The 16,507-nt window shown below is 36.9% G+C and overlaps 1 protein-coding gene across 1 annotated transcript in view; it reads right to left on the bottom strand.

Annotated features, from left to right (window-relative positions):
• The window catches only part of DIAPH2 (diaphanous related formin 2), a 791,835-nt gene that overhangs the window by 353,900 nt on the left and 421,428 nt on the right, over positions 1-16,507 (bottom strand). Inside the window, exons 20-21 of the mRNA XM_052663405.1 lie at positions 7,694-7,795; positions 5,606-5,700 (exon numbers count right to left, since the gene is read on the bottom strand). Coding sequence (XP_052519365.1) covers positions 5,606-5,700; positions 7,694-7,795 — 197 coding nt within the window. The remainder of the gene's footprint in view (positions 1-5,605; positions 5,701-7,693; positions 7,796-16,507) is intronic.

Raw genomic sequence — 16,507 nt, 5'->3', positions numbered from 1 at the left:
GAACAAGCATGGTTGGAGCATGGGCTGCACAGTGGCCTCAGTATTCAGGCTAGGCTACTTGGTGAGACTGGAGTTTATGCTCAGCAGCTTTGCAGAGGTGCAAATCTGCCTTCTTGTCCAGACCAAACAGCACAACAGGCTCCATAGCTGGTATGGTTCATCGACTGGGGACCCAAATCAGGCGGGAACTGTCCAATGGACTCCCTAGCCAGATGGCGTGACCAGTTTGGCTCTGAAGATGGAAAGAGCCATTGGCTGAGATCTCTGCATGGGCGTTGCTACAAGCAGAAATACAGTTTGCCAGGATCTGAGGGCTGGCTGCTGTAATTCCCACCCCAGCATCTCTGTCTCTCTTTGATCTCCAGTGGCTGAGTCCCATAGATTCCCCTAGTTGCCTCTAGGAAGTTAGCCCTGATAGAGCACTCTGGGAAGTGTCCCACAATGCTGGGAGAGCTACATGTCCACTTAGGGTCCTCTTTTCCCACTGGAGAAACTACAGGCTTGGGGGGCACTCTGGGTGCAGCACTGTTCTAGTCTGGGGAATGTAACGTGGTCAGAATGCAGCTGATTCCCTCACTCTTCCAGTGTGGTATTAGTCTCTGTGGCCTAGGACGGTACTTTAGCCTCACCCATGGGTCTGGTGCTTTTTCTATGAATAATGTGAGGGTGGCTGAAGTGGGGAATGACTTGTATCTGCCATCTTGATTAGGAAACTTTCTTTTCTGTACTAGTTTCTTCTTTGTTTTTGCCATGAACTCTTTAATACCAGCTTATAGATCCCTTCTCAGAATAAAATAAAATACATAAGAATGGAAAAGAAGCCAGTTATATTGAAATAGTTATCAACATATTACGAATATAAATTGTGATATAATAATAGTTCTCCCTCTTGACTAAGTCACTGAAAAATAAGACCTAGTGGCAGCTTTAATAAACAGGAAAATTTTGAAGTAGTAGTAACTGTAAATAATATTTTAAGATATCTGCCACAAATTTAATGTGACAAGGAAATATTTATTATTTTGATTAGTGACAAAGTTAGATGTCCTGTTAATACTCTCAGCACTTTGGTTTGTTGCCTCTATTGTTAATCAGATGGAATACTAAATATTAGCTAGCAGGTAAAGAAAATAAGATGTAATGTTTTTCACATCTAAGTTCAGGAGCCCCTGAATTCTCTTGATGGGTCCTCCATGGGAACCCCTGGTTAGAAACCCCTGCTTTATACATATCTTTGTAAATTGTTCTGCAGCAATTTTATACTTTCTTGTATGTTAATCATATTTTTTCTCTCTACCAACGTGAATTTTCACAGCATTTAAGAATCATTTGTATGCACTAATATTCTAAAATAGAATGCAATTTTATTTTTCCCTCAATACTTGAATTGCTTTTTAAAAAGTGCTAATTTCTTTTCTTTTTGGTCAATGTTCTATATGTAAGTGTGGCTGCAACCACTTCATTGTTACCACTGATGTCCTAAAAACACTTACTGGTCTTATATTTTTCTCTCAATAGATCAAATTAAATTACACTAAAGCAGATTTTCAAAGCTGAAATAATAACAAGAATCACCTAAACTGAGTGCACATTATTTCGACCTAACTCATAACTGGATATACTAGAATCTCCTCCACAATCTCAGGATATGTTGTACTTTTAAAGTGTTTCTTTGTTTCTTATAAGCATTTTAGGATCTTCAACGACTTCTGTATAGTGAACTTGGCTTCTAGCTTAAATTAAAGTATTTTGAAATAAAGGAGGCATTAGTACTTTTATTCAGCTCAGTTCAGTACTTTTATTAATAACCCTAAATTTGGGGCATGATCTTGCTGATTAAAGTTTTTTATTTTTATTTTTTCAGTAAGGCATTTATCTTGTCAAATAACTAAAATCTATTAGCTTTCTGGCAGGAAAGAGCTTATTGACCCATACTAGGAGAGATAATACTGTTGTTAATTTAAGTCTCTGGGAAGCAATGTGTCCTTAATTGTTTTTTGTTGTTATGAGAAGACAATGATGTCACATAAGTAACAAACTATGATTATGCATGGATGGTGTTTAGCACTGTAATCAGATAGAATTTACAACAAAGTTAATCTGATGATACATATTTAATGCTATGCATTATCTATGTGCTACATGGTAATTAGATACAAATGGTAAACAGCTCCTTTGAATGGCAAATTTATGTTACTTTTGCATCACTGAAGCAAATCCTTTCTAGTATGGGAGGGAGAAAGGCAGTGGTGATTCTAGTCTTTTCTCCTGCCTGAGCAGGACACAGTCTTCTTTGGGTATTTGATAAGGAGGACCTTCCTCCTTATCAGAAGATAACTCAGACATTGAATTTGTCTGGATAAATGTGATATTAACTTTAATAACTCAGATGAGTTATTCACCATTTGTGCCTCGTAACCAAGCACCACAATTCCAATCAGGCATAATATTAAATTACATGTTAAATTGTTTCCTCCTACAAGCACAACTAAGAAAATTAGTTTTGATTGAACAGCATAAGGGATGAAAGAAAATTTTAGACTATCTGACATTGAGGAGGAAAGGAAGCCAGCTGGGAAAAAAAAAAAGTCCTCAGTGGCATGCTTTCAACAGAGGGAAAACTCAACATTTGTGGGGCAAAGGATGCTAGCAAGATGTGAAAAAGAGAAAGATTCAGGCTTAGAAAAAAGGAATGGACATCTAGAGAAGAGGAAGAGACAAGAAAGAAACAGGTTAACCCAACACCAGCAAACATGAAGTGCATGGAGGCATTGGGTATAACACAGAAGGAGCTGGCCAGGATCTACTTAGATTTTGTGATTCTCTTTCACTTATCTTCTAAGATATAGCAGAATGTGATTTCACAAGCAGTCTTTCTGACTGCATGAACTTGTTGCAGGGAACATGTTAGTGGTTCAGTGGTGTCTGACTTTTTGCAACCCCATGGACTGTAAGCCCACCAGGCACCTCTGTCCAAGGGAATTCTCCAGGCAAAAATGATGGAGTGGGTTGCCATGCCCTCCTCCAGGGGATCTTCCTGACCCCAGGGATTGAACCAGGGTTTCTTGCATTTGCAGGCAGTGTCTTTACCACTACACCACCTGGGAAGCTTTGATTACCTAGTGGTTAAGATTAAAGGACTTGAATTCAAGAATGCAGATATAATTTACTGCCATCTCCAAACAAAGCAATTCATTCCCCCCAACTGGACCAGGCAATTTAAAGAGAAAAACAAATATGTATTGTTAATGCTACAAAATCAAGTGAAACAGGAAAAAAAAAATCCCAGGTATTACATTTCTATATAAAGATTGTTAAAGTTTGTTGCATATTAGAGGGCCATTCATTGGAGAAGGCAATGGCACCCCACTCCAGTACTCTTGCCTGGAAAATCCCATGGACGGAGGAGCCTGGTGGGCTGCAATCCATGGGGTCGCTAAGAGTCCAACACAACTTAGCGATTTCACTTTGACTTTTCACTTTCATGCATTGGAGAAGGACATGGCAACCCCCTCCAGTGTTCTTGCCTGGAGAATCCCAGGGACGGGGGAGCCTGGTGGGCTGCCGTCTATGGGGTCGCACAGAGTCGGACACAACTGAAGCGACTTAGCAGCAGCAGCAGAGGACCATTCATAAGTGAAAATCCTTCTGTTTCTTACATTCTTTAAAGAGTTAAAAACATGACTTAAAAAATAAAAAAAAATTATCAATATTACTGGTAAATAAACACTATGATATTTGTTTTTTAAAAAAATAAATAAATATTATGGTATTTATTTGTATTATAAATACCACAGTAGCATTGTGCATATATATATATTTTTTTAATTTACTAAGGCATGTGAAGGAAAAGCTACAGTTTTAATGGGAAAAATAAATGTCTGCATTGATTAATTCTTCAAAATATGGTTGTCTTTTACTACAATTTGACTATACAGAAAAAAACTAGAAAGCTTCAACTATTGAATAGGAGTCAGACATTTGTTTGCCTTATTGTACTTTAAAATGAAACTGTCCAATTGGAAAAAAAGAGGGAGAACTAAGTCGCATTTAGGCTTCTTAACTTGCTCATTCTGATTATTGGGCAAAGAATCATGTCACTAAGGCAGGCAGGACAAACGGGATCTATCCTCCATTTCAAGTCAGAGAACTGTGAACCTACTGCTCAGACAAAGAAAATACATTTTTCAAAAAGGGGATTTTTTAGCACAGTGTAACTTTTGTTGAGGTTAATAAATGTGCATCATGATAATAAAGAGCCTACATAAACTCATTCAACCTTAGTCCTATAGGCCCTATAGTGTAGGGAATAAACTATATCTATGTTTAAAACATACATGAGGTGAACCGGAATGCAAGCCCACACTACACAATGGAGAAACACCTATATGGACACAGACAGCTCAAACAGTAGACACTGGGGCTCTGAGATTTGGAGACCATCAAAGGGAGATATGACAAAATTATTATAGCAGAAACTAGCTGATCACCTTAAAATCTAAGCAAACCTCACGATTCAAACACAAAGAACAATAACAAAAAACCTACAATGACTATGCCCATCCATGAAAAATCTTGCAGTTCCGCCTTCTAGACAGGGTCAAACAAAAGCTGCCAAGAATTCTAAGAATTAGATCTAATAGAGTACTTTATTCTAACAAGCAGTCTCTTTGGTATAATTCTCATAGTAACCTAGTAATCTCAGATGAGGAGATAGGGCTTTAGCAAAGTGACACAGTTTGCCCAAAGGAGGCAAAGTAATAGAATAAAAGGAGCAATGGCTTTAGAGTCATGATAGGATTTGTTTTGAGCCTCAGCTCTACTACTTTGTCACTTAGCAGTTAAGTGACAAGTGGGCAACTTCTCTAAGCCTCAGGTTCTTGATCTGTAAAATGAGGATAACAGTAGTTATCTCTCATAGGACTGTTGTAGGATTCAAGGAGATAAAATACATAAATTGCTTGGCACAGTTCCCAGCACATATTAAGTGCCTAACAAGGGATAACTTTAGCATTTAACCACTGATCCTGAGAAAGCTATTTAACCTCTTGACCTGTACACTTTTATTTTCATGCAATGGTACGGGTGAGGTGAGGTGAAGTCGCTCAGTCGTGTCCGACTCTTTGCGACCCCGTGGACTGTAACCTACTAGGCTTCTCCGTCCATGGGATTCTCCAGGCAAGAATACTGGAGTGGGTTGCCATTTCCTTCTCCAGGAGATCTTCCCGACTCAGGGATCGAACCCGGGTCTCCTGCATTGGAGGCAGACACTTTAACCTCTGAGCCACCAGGGAAGATCGCAATGGTACTGATAATATCTATTTAACAGAGTCATTGGGATGATAAAATATATGCAATTTGGCGTACGGGAATGATGGCTCTACATGTACACAGACCTAAACTTAAAAGGACACATATCTAATAAATGGCACACACATACCTAGAACCTGATTGTCTACGTTGAGTCCTCTTACTATCCACACAGATAGATACTCCTAACTCTATTATCCAAACATAGAAGAACATTTTCACGTAACTCCAATGAGAAGACAGCAATCTAGAAATTCCCATGAAAATGAGATTTAAAAGAAAAATATGCAATTACCTGAATTAAGGGCTCACTCAACATGCCTTCATTAACCTCCAGAATGACGTTTTTTATTTCTTCATATGGCATACGATACGATCCTAGGAAGATAGCTAAAATAAAAGTTGATTTTATTAAAAAGAGAGCAGCACCACAATTTTAAAGCCCAAATAAATACCTGATTTCCGTTTCACAGACTTACAATATGAAATCTCTCACTAATATTAATCTACACGATTATGAACAAACAAAAGTAGTTTCCATTAGCTAAGGTTCTAATGTTCAGAGCTCATGCATATTTATGTGTGTGTGTGTGCATTTAGCTGCTAAGTCATGTCTGACTCTTTGCGACCCCATGGAGTGCAGCCCACTAGGCTACTCTGTCCATGGGATTCTCCAGGGAAGAATACTGCAGTGGGTTGCATTCCCTTCTTCAGTGGATCTTCATGACCCAAGGATCGAACCTGGGTCTCTTGCATTGCAGGAGGATTCTTTACCATCTGAGCCACCAGGGAAGCCACGCGTGTATTTATATGGAAGATAAATCTACTAGCAGCATGGATAACTACATGCTTAGGCATTGTAGATGAAGTGAATACAAAATAACCCATGAAAAGTTAGAAACTGTATCTCAAGTTAGCTTTTTAATTCAACATTGAATTTACTGAGATTGTCACAGGCATTCAATACAGCACCTCTCAAGGAAGACAGCAAAGTAACCTGACACTAAAAAAAAGCCATCAGTCTACTTTGCAGTTCTCCCACATGAGAAAAAATTAAAGTGTCTGAATAATCAAATGTTCTCTAAATCTTTGATGACATTCATGCAGTATGCTATTAGTTGCGTTTCATGTTGAATCACGATTTCCCTTGTCAAATTTTTTCTTAACTGGATATATATGATGTCATATGGGAATAATTCAACAAATTATACCTAGGAAAGTTCACACTGACTCTCAATAATACATTTCACTTTCACCTCCACTGAACATACTTTTTAAAGAACATACATGTGTTCTTATCCCCAGAACATGAATATGTTCCAAATAATTTTTTTTTTCATGGAGAAGTCTATATGGCTTAACTGTACCTAATGAAAAAGCATCCTTTCTGTCCAGGCAATTATATAGACACAAACACCAAATGAGATCACCAGAATCCAAATAAATAATGTTATGAGATATCAACTAGCAATTAAAATAATTTCGTGTTTCTTAAAGAAAAAGTGCTGACCATCCACTTTATAAAGGAAAATAGACTGTCAGATAAGCAATGTACATATGCAGAACAATTATTAGGAGACTGCTTTCCTGAAAGCAACATTCCTACTGACAGAAGAATAAGAATGACGAGTTATTTTAATCTGATTCTCTGTAGCACATTCCTTCACAAAATAAACTCCCATGGTATTTCTTTGCATAATTAGAAATGCTTGATGTGCTGAAATTTCTCAAGCATAGTGTCTTAGTATCTTTAGAATATAAACACAGCATAATGTGGTGCAAAAAAAATATGCTGAATTTAATATAGAGGGAAGACTATATATTAAAAAAAAAAAAACAAACCAAACTTCAGGCCTGGGAAATGAAGATGGGCTTAAATGTCCAGCTACTTTAGCAAAAGTTTACTTAATGGCTGACTGGTTTGTTAAAGGCTTTAAGGTCCACTAACCAATTTTACAGGGCAGTGGTTAACAACTTAACTCACTCACATCATAATTCCTTCAAACACAAAAGCAATAAAAGGATTCAATCAATGTGACTAGTGAATACTCTAAAACCATCACTCTCAGGTGTAGGCAGAAGGAAAATAAAAACAATACTTTTCAACTCTGTCTTCATTCTCACTTTGGCCTCTTAACAATGCAGAATTCCAAAGCCTTTTATTCATAAAAGTTCCACCTGGCCTGGCCAAGGCAAAATCATAGAGGGAGTCTATTCTGGCTCAATGATAAAAAGGCAACCTAAATCATGTTTACACCAAATTTTGTTTCCAATAGATGCTAAATATACCTGCTCAAAGAAGTCACAACTTTCCTTTAAAAACGTCCAACAATCTCTCACCACTACCATCACCACCACTCCCTATGTAGAAAATATCACATACAAAGATTCTGTGCTGTTTTGGGATCCAAAATTCTCAACTCTTTCACTTTCTTCTTTGCAGGTATGGTCTTCTTTTCTTCTAAAGCTTCTGCATTCTTTTGAACTGAAAGAAAAATGTTGATAGATAAATAATAATACTGCTAATCCAAATACATGGACTAACATGAGTAAGGCATATTAGCTACATTAATAAAGCTCATGCCCAAATCAATAAATAGGTTTATTTCATCAGTTCAAGGAAGAGGATGAACATAAAAATATAGACCTGTTTAAAGTTTTTCCTACAAATTAAATATTAGCACTTAAGTAGAAAAGATAAGCCAAATAGAACCAAAAATCAATTGCTGCTTCTTAACTAATGTGGAGCATTAATTACTGCTTTACCAGGTTCCTACAGCAGCACAGGAATTAAACATATAGTCAAATCTCCCTAATTGGGACTAATTGAGCAAAAAGGCAAACATGTATTTATCCTAAAATATGCTAAAATTAAGGCAGGTCTGAAATTGCTTTGAAGTTATCTAAGGTAACTTTAAGGCTAAACAGGTTGCCATATGAAAACCCCTATTGAGAGTGCTTTGCAGAACAGATATTAACCATTTGCAAGTTAGACAACAGTTAGCACCTATCTGCATACTCATAATTAAGGAACCTCAAAGACAGGGTGTTTTGAGTAAGTTTCCTTTGTCTCCTTCACCATATTTTAGTACTATTTGCTTTCTTTGAACAAAAGATTTATTTACCTTACATTCGGAAGGTCACCCTAGAGTTCCAAACAGTTAAAATGTCTTGAAACTGTGAAGAGTGACAGTGCCATGGAGATGCCTTAGACCTCCCCCCAAAAGTCTCCCCCATCACCCCCATCAGCCCTCCCCTCAAAGAAGCCATCTCTCAAACCAAACTGAAAAACAACATGCTGTCTGCAATGAAAAGGAGGCTTTAATCTCAAATCCCTTAAACCCTCCTATATAGAAATTCTACAGCTACCATTATATTCCTGTGTTGGCAGTTTACCTCTGTTAATATAAAAACAGGGTTGTAGGAAATGGGACCATGAAAAAATATGAGAAAAGTAAAGGCAACATTTTTCAGTCAACTAGAATGATATGCTCTGGTACCCATACTCTTGCTGCTAACTTTTACCACAAAGTCACATGACCATCATCATGCTGGTTCACTATTACTTTTATAAAATGTAACTTTATTTTGAGGCAATTATTATTTTTGTTACATTTATTTATCTGACCGTTGTTAAGGAGATCACAAATGAGTTACTGATTTTCTTATTTTCTTTAGAGGAAAAGTAGCCCACAAACACAGTACTTTTCTTTTCTTTCTTTTTTTTTTTTGGCTAAGCTTTTTGTTCACAGATGTACGCATCTGGAAAAATTTCTACAAGGCATCAAAATGTTGTGGTCCATTAAGACTTCCTTTGTTTTATTGCTACAAACTATAGAAAAATTCAATGAACTTACTATAGAAATAAAAAAAAATAATCACTAAAATCCTAACACTGCCATACTTTACAGGTATGACCAATTTAACATAATGCAGAGTTCAAGCAGGTTAGATAATTACACTTGACAAACATGATCTTATGGGAGTGAAAAGTAGTTTGCCATGTTTACTCAAGAAAAGAAAATTACTGGTACTGCTAGAAGAAAAATGACTTTCAATATATTTCTTTTAAAAAATCATCACAAGTGTTCCTCAAAGGATCTAGAAGCCCAGTGTATTTCCTATAAAATAATCAGCATATTAATTTATCCTAACTTTCAAGACACTTCCAGCTGAAGAAAACTCTATATAAATGACAGTTCAAGAGTGAGTCCTTTTGTCATAAGAAAAAAGTTATCTGAATTTTACTGAAATTACTTGTAGAATCTTTTAGAAATGTGTGCTAGTCAAACAAAATAGTCAAGAAAAATATCCTAATCATTCAATATGCCTTAAATCCCAGTATGGGAGACTAAGAAAGCACATATACAGTGAAAATGCTATACAGTATGAAAGACACATTATGATTATCCTGCAAACTAAGAGGCTCCTGAATAACCCAAACATAATAATGGTCATTTTGTGCAACATCATATTTTTGCTTTTTTTAAATTAAAGTATATTTCAATCTCTCCCCTTTCCAAATAAACAAGCTACTGAAAATGAAGATTAGATCTGTTAAATGCCTAGAGTTCACAGTTTTATTTTCTGAATCCTTACATATTTTCCTTGTATTATACTTTAGTTTATCTTGGGTTGAAGAAATGGGCTTCCCAGGTGGTGCCAGAAGTAAAGAATCCACCTGCCCATGCAGGAGACACGGGAAACCTGGGTTCAAACCCTGGGTCAGGAAGATCCCCTGGAGTAGGAAATGGCAACCCACTTCAGTATTTATACCTGGAAAATCCCATGAACAGAGGAGCCTGGTAGGCTACAGTCCATGGGTTTGCCAAAAGTCAGACAAAACTGAGCACTCACACATGTACGCAAGAAATGAATAGAATTCCATGAGTGGGTACTGCTGAACTAGGATCATTAGAGCAAACCTAGTTTAAAATAACTTCTTCACTAGACAGGCTTTCAGGAGCAATCATGTTTTCACCATGATCACTAGATATTAACCAGTGGCTCTTATCACCTTTGGGGGTTTCCCTGGGGGCTCAGCAATAAAGAATCTGCCTGCAACGCAGGAGACATGGGTTTGATCACTGGGTCAAAAAGATCTCCTGGAGGAGGAAATGGAAACCCGCTTCAGTATTCTTGCCTGGGAAATCTCATGGACAGAGGAGCCTGGCAGGCTACAATTCATGGGGTCGCAAAAAGAGTCGGATATGACTTAGTGACAAAACAGCAACAATTATTGCCTTTGGTTTTCTTGTCTTTAAAAGCATTCCTTAGCAATCACAACCACAGGCTTAGATAATAGAGAATTTCAAGAGAGGTAATGATATATGAAATGTATCTATATAGTATCGAAGCTTTCAAACATTCAAAAGTCTGTGCTTTCATAAAGACCAGAAAATGCCACTTGTCTTAAGATTCTTTTATTCCAAATATGTTTCTACTACTTGTAAAACTCAAATATTCCATGACTTAATTTAAAAATGGGTAATTCCATGACTCAATTCAAACTCAAAATAGATATTTTTCCAAAGAGGACATTTGGAATGAACAACAAAAAAAGATGCTCAACATTGCTAATCATGAAGGGAAATGCACACGAGATATCACCTCACACGTGTTAAGATGACTACTGTTAAAAAAAAAAAAGTGTTGGTGAGGATGTAGAGAAATTGGAAGCCTGGTACACTGTTAGTAGGAATGTAAAATGGTGCAGCCACTATGGAAAACAATACAAATATTCCTCAAATAATTAAAACAGAACTACCATACAGTCCAGCAATCCCACTTCTGGGTATATATCCAAAAGAATTGAAACTCAAATCTTGAAGAGTTATCCAAACACCTATGTGGACCGCAGCATTATTCACAATAGCCAAGATGTGGAAACAATCTACATGTCCATCAAAGGATGAATGAATAAAGAAAGTGTAATATATACATAGAATGGAATATTATTCAACTTTAAAAGATAAGGAAACCCCACCATTTGCAACAACATGGAAGAACCTGGAAGTCACTATGCTAAGTGAAATAAGCAATTCACAAAAGCACAGATGCTGCAATAGTTACACTTATGTAAGGATCTCATAGAAACGATGTCGAACGGTGGCTGCTAGGAGCTGGAGGAAGGGAAAAACGGAGAGTTACTGTTCAATGGGTCATACTAGTTCAGTGACTTCTAGAGATCTGTGGCATAACACTGAGCCTACAATTAACAATGTTGTACTGTGCACTTAAAAATTTCAGAGGGTTGCTCTCATGTGAAATGTGCTTATAAATTATAATGATTCTACAATATTTCAAATTACTTGAATGAGACTAAAGAGATATTTTTTAATTCTCCATACAAAAATTTCAAATACTGATTTTATCAATAATGGCCCTATGGTCTTCAGGTTCACGAGGCGTCCATTTTTATGTGATATCTCCTTGTGCACATGGAAACTCATATAGCCACTGGGTGTGACGCCACAGGATTAAATTAGAGTGCTTAAATGGACACTGCTGATCGACCAAATAATAATGAAACATTATAAAATACTGTCTGTAAGAATACAATGATGCAATAATAAAGACATGTGTATTATTATTAAAGACATGTTAACATCAAGATACTAATTATCTAAGATAAAATGCCCAGTGAGTATTGTTATATTTCCTATAATACGTGGAGTTTTCCATGCAACTGTCCTATAAATTTATTCCTTTACAACTGAGGGATGCTCATGAGCATAAGTGAAGTAAACATGGTTATATTCTTTCCCCAATCTAATTTAGGCAATGTTCGGGAATCCCATTTTAATTTCTGCTATCACAGTGGATGTCCAAAACATGTGACAAGATGTTTGTAATTTGTAGCTAATATTAATATAAATGGGTAACACAATAATTTACATGGTGATAACTAATCATAAATCATAGTAAAAGTTTTATAACTAATTTATCTCAAAATTCCTGTGAGAAAGATTGATTTCTAAAGTTGGCATCAATACATTCATTCACTCATTCATCCAGGACATATTTGCTGAACACCTACAATGTGTTAACTCTAGCATGAGCATACAATGGTACACAAGACAAACAGTCTACTCATATGTCTTAAGTATGTGGACTTAGGAAAACCACTAATCATGGAAGTATGTCCAAAAGATCTCTAACAATTATGATTACTTTATCCATAATAATATAGCTTCAATGAATACAAGCATATGACTTAGAAAATCTCCTTTTTTGTTATCAGAAGTCATAGTTCCACATTAGAGAACATTGTTATCTTAGAAACAACATCAACTGATGTGTTACATTTTATTCTAAGAAATATATGGAAATGTACTTCCTATTAAGTACCCTATACACAAAGTCACGGTAAATAAAGCTAATAATTGTAGTGTTTCAAGCCACAGTGAAAATTTAGATAGCTTCCAGAGTGCACGTTCAGTCATATCTGACTCTTTTTCAGCCTCCTAGACTGTAGCCTGCCAGGCTGCTCTACCCATGGGATTCTCCAGGCAAGGATACTGGAGTGGGTTGCCACGCCCTTCTCCAGGGAACCTTCCTGATCCACGGGTCGAATCCATGTCTCCTGCACCAACTGCATTGGCAGGTGTGTTCTTTCCCACTGAGCCACCTGGGAACCCTTATTGAGCTTCACGCATACATAGATGTGGGGCTGCCCTGGTGGCTCAGGCACTACAGAACCTGCCTGCAATGTGGGAGACCCAGGCTGGATCCCTGGGTCAGGAAGGCCCCCTGGAGAAGGGAATGGTTACCCACTCCAGTACTCTTGCCTGGAGAATGTCACTGACAGAGGACACTGACGGGCTATAGCTCACGGGGTTGCAAAGAGTAGAACGTGACAGTGACGAACACTTTCACTTTCACTCATATATTAGGTGTACCTCTAGTCAACAAGTCATGCCCAACTGTCACTTTAGATATATCCTACAAACAAAAACAATTGTTATTTGCCTACAGACGTACGTTTTTTAATCCATATGTATACAATTCCAAACATGGTTCTAACTACATGGAAATAATTTTTCATGTATTCCTTGAAACAACTGTCATTTTAACTTCACTTAATAATTTGATGTTTAAATGAGTCCAAGTATGACAAAGGCAGGCAGGGAAAGTCTACAGTGATTTCTGTGTGATAGCTACAATGATTTCTTCTTTTAATTATTATCTTCCACTCTCTTTACATCATCTTTACCCCCATATTCCTGGAAATACTATACAAACACAATCGAAAACTGGGCAAAAGATCACCTATGTACATATACACACAAAACATATGTATATGCATACACACAAAAGCAAAAACTTTAATAACAGCAACAGCTACAGCAATAATAATAATGGTAGTAGTATTAGCAGTATTAACTACAACCACAATCATTACAACTCCCACCAAAATCAACTTTTATTAAATCTTTGTTCTGTGTCTGGAACTAATTTTATATCACCTTACATGATATGTATTACCACTGTCATTTTACAAAGGAGGAAACTAAGGAACACAAATATCGAGTCCTTTGCCCAAGTACACAATAGTTAGTACTCAACAGCTACTCAACCTCACCAGTAAATCAGGGAAATGTAAATGAAAACAATCAATGAAACACCATTTCACATTTATCAAGTTGCAAATAACAAAAAAAGTCTCACTACCCAGTATGGATAAGGAAGTGGAGAAATAAGGATTTGATTGAGCCAACAGTGGCAATAAAAAATAGCATTTATTCATGCAAAATATAGTTAACATGTGCTCAGCTCATTAGTATAACCCAATTCTTCCATTTATAGGTCAAATGATCAAGAAGACAAGTATGTTTAATGTATTTTTTAAAATTTTTCTATTGAGGTTAAACAATGCTATGTTAGTTTTAGGTGTACAGCAAAGTGAATCAGTTCTACATATACATATATGTGCTCCTTTTTAGATTCTTTTCCCATATTGGCCGTTACAGAATACTGAGTACAGTTCCCTGTGCTAAGCACAGTAGGTCCTTGTTAGTTGTCTATCTTATACATAGTAGTATGTATATGTCAATCCAAGTCTTCCAATTTATCCCAATCCCCCTTACTCCCTGGTAACCATAAGTTTGTTTTCTATATATATATAACTGTTACTGTTTTGCAGATAAGTTCATTTGTACCCTTTTAGATTCCAGATATGTAATATCATGTGATATTTGTCTTACTGTCTGACTTACTTTACTCAGAATGACAATCGGTAGATTCATCCATGTTGCTGCAAATGGCATTATGACATTCTTGTTTCTGGCTAACTTCACTGTATGTGTGTACCACATCTTTATCCATTCATCTGTTGATGGACACTTAGCTTGCTTCCATGTCCTGCCTATTGTAAATAGTACCACAGTGGACACTAGGGTGCATGGTTTTCGAATTATGGTTTTCTCCAGATACATGCCCAGGAGAGGGATGCTGTATCATATGTTTATAACAGTACAAAATTGGAAACAACCCACACGCCAGGGGTTATAGAATGGGTAAATAAATTATAGTATATTAATACAATGGAATACAATGCAGCATTTACAGCGACAGCGTCACAGCTACATATTTCAACAGGAATAGATCCCAAATACAATGCTGAATGGAACTATAAAAGTGGTTATAAATGTTGTATGCAGTATATTAGCATTCCTCTAAATTGAAAATCAGACACAGGCTAATTTTATGCATTACTTATAAGTGAGTATATAGATACATATATTTATATATACTGAAAAATTATAAAAACATGGAATGGATATTTAATAGATTAATGATGGTGTTTGTCCTGGAGGAGGAAAGTGATACTGGAAAATGCAGAACTCCTGAAAGATTCAATTTTACCTCTAGTGTTTTATTTCTTTCAAAGCAAAGATCTATAGTAACTATGACAAAATGTAAGCTTTTGTTCGCTCTGGGAGGCTACTGTATGGGTGTCTGCTATATCAGCCTGTGCAAAGTTCCATTTTTTCAATATAAAAATTAAAATATGACTAGAGTGTGGCTTAAATATGTCTGTCCCTTTTTACAGTTTACAGACTGAGAGTTAGCCTTGGCAATCCCCAGGACCAAGTGTAAACAGGAATCAGAAACAACAGGGAAGAGAACAAAAGAAAAAAATATATAGGTCAAGATTAGTCAGTGTGGAAAGCAAGCACAATTTTGTTTTCAACTGTTTGTGAATCCATTTGGTGAGGGATAACACATTTGTTTACCAAACCTTGGAAGGAATGGCTGATGCAATATGCAGTGGGAGGTTGTATCGCCATCTCCTTTTATAAGCTGCATATTACAGCTGTGAAGCTTCGCCTCTCTGCATTGCCTACAGCTGTGCACTAACTAAGGCATCCCACAGAAAGGTAGATTTCATCCTGACACCTGCATAGTACCTGAAGCCATAGGAATGGCATTACCAAGAGTGTTCCCAAAGTTTAGAGCACATTAAACAAGACTAATGGTTCTAATGGTGGGAATCACACACACATACACATAATGATTTCCTAATTAAGGAACAAATCTTACTGGTTGTAGTTCAGACAAGAACCCTCCCAAATCAGGCAGCACATGTTACTGCAAATTAACATCTGCATAACTAATAAACTTGTGCACCTGTTCATTAAGCCAAGTACTGAACACTGCTAAATGTCACCAGAACACTATGCTTAACAAGTGCATAGCTAACATTGTATATCTTCAATTGGATCTCAATACCGAATCAGGTAATGGATATTTTAGGAAGGACAAATAAAGTTGGCTTGGAGGTTTTAGGGAGGGTTTCCCTCATTTGAAATAATCATTTAAATGCCAAAATTGAAGTATAGTTCTTACTTCATCCCAGTACTTGACAAAGGTGGTGGTGGGAGCCCTTCTGGCTAAACTTTAACCTCTGTGAATACCTTGCTCAAGCTCTAGTTAATCCCTTTACCCACAAATTGGATCAGGCTTTGTAACTAGGAACTGATCAGGTACCTACAGGCCACCGCATACACCCAGAGGACCTCCTGTTCTATCAAATTTCCTAATTCATGTCACAAATCAATAAGTCCAGCAAGAAACCCCAAGAGCTAAGGGTGTCAAAGAGGACTGCTGGGAAAACATCACTGTAGGAATTATGAGGCTTAAGCCCAGTACTACTAGGCTAATAGGGCATTTTTTATTGAGAATGCCATTAGGG

Source organism: Budorcas taxicolor, chromosome X, assembly GCF_023091745.1.
Source record: "Budorcas taxicolor isolate Tak-1 chromosome X, Takin1.1, whole genome shotgun sequence".
NCBI lineage: Eukaryota > Metazoa > Chordata > Mammalia > Artiodactyla > Bovidae > Budorcas > Budorcas taxicolor.
The sequence above is the reverse complement of the archived record's forward strand: the minus strand, read 5'-3'. Positions and strand labels throughout refer to the sequence as shown.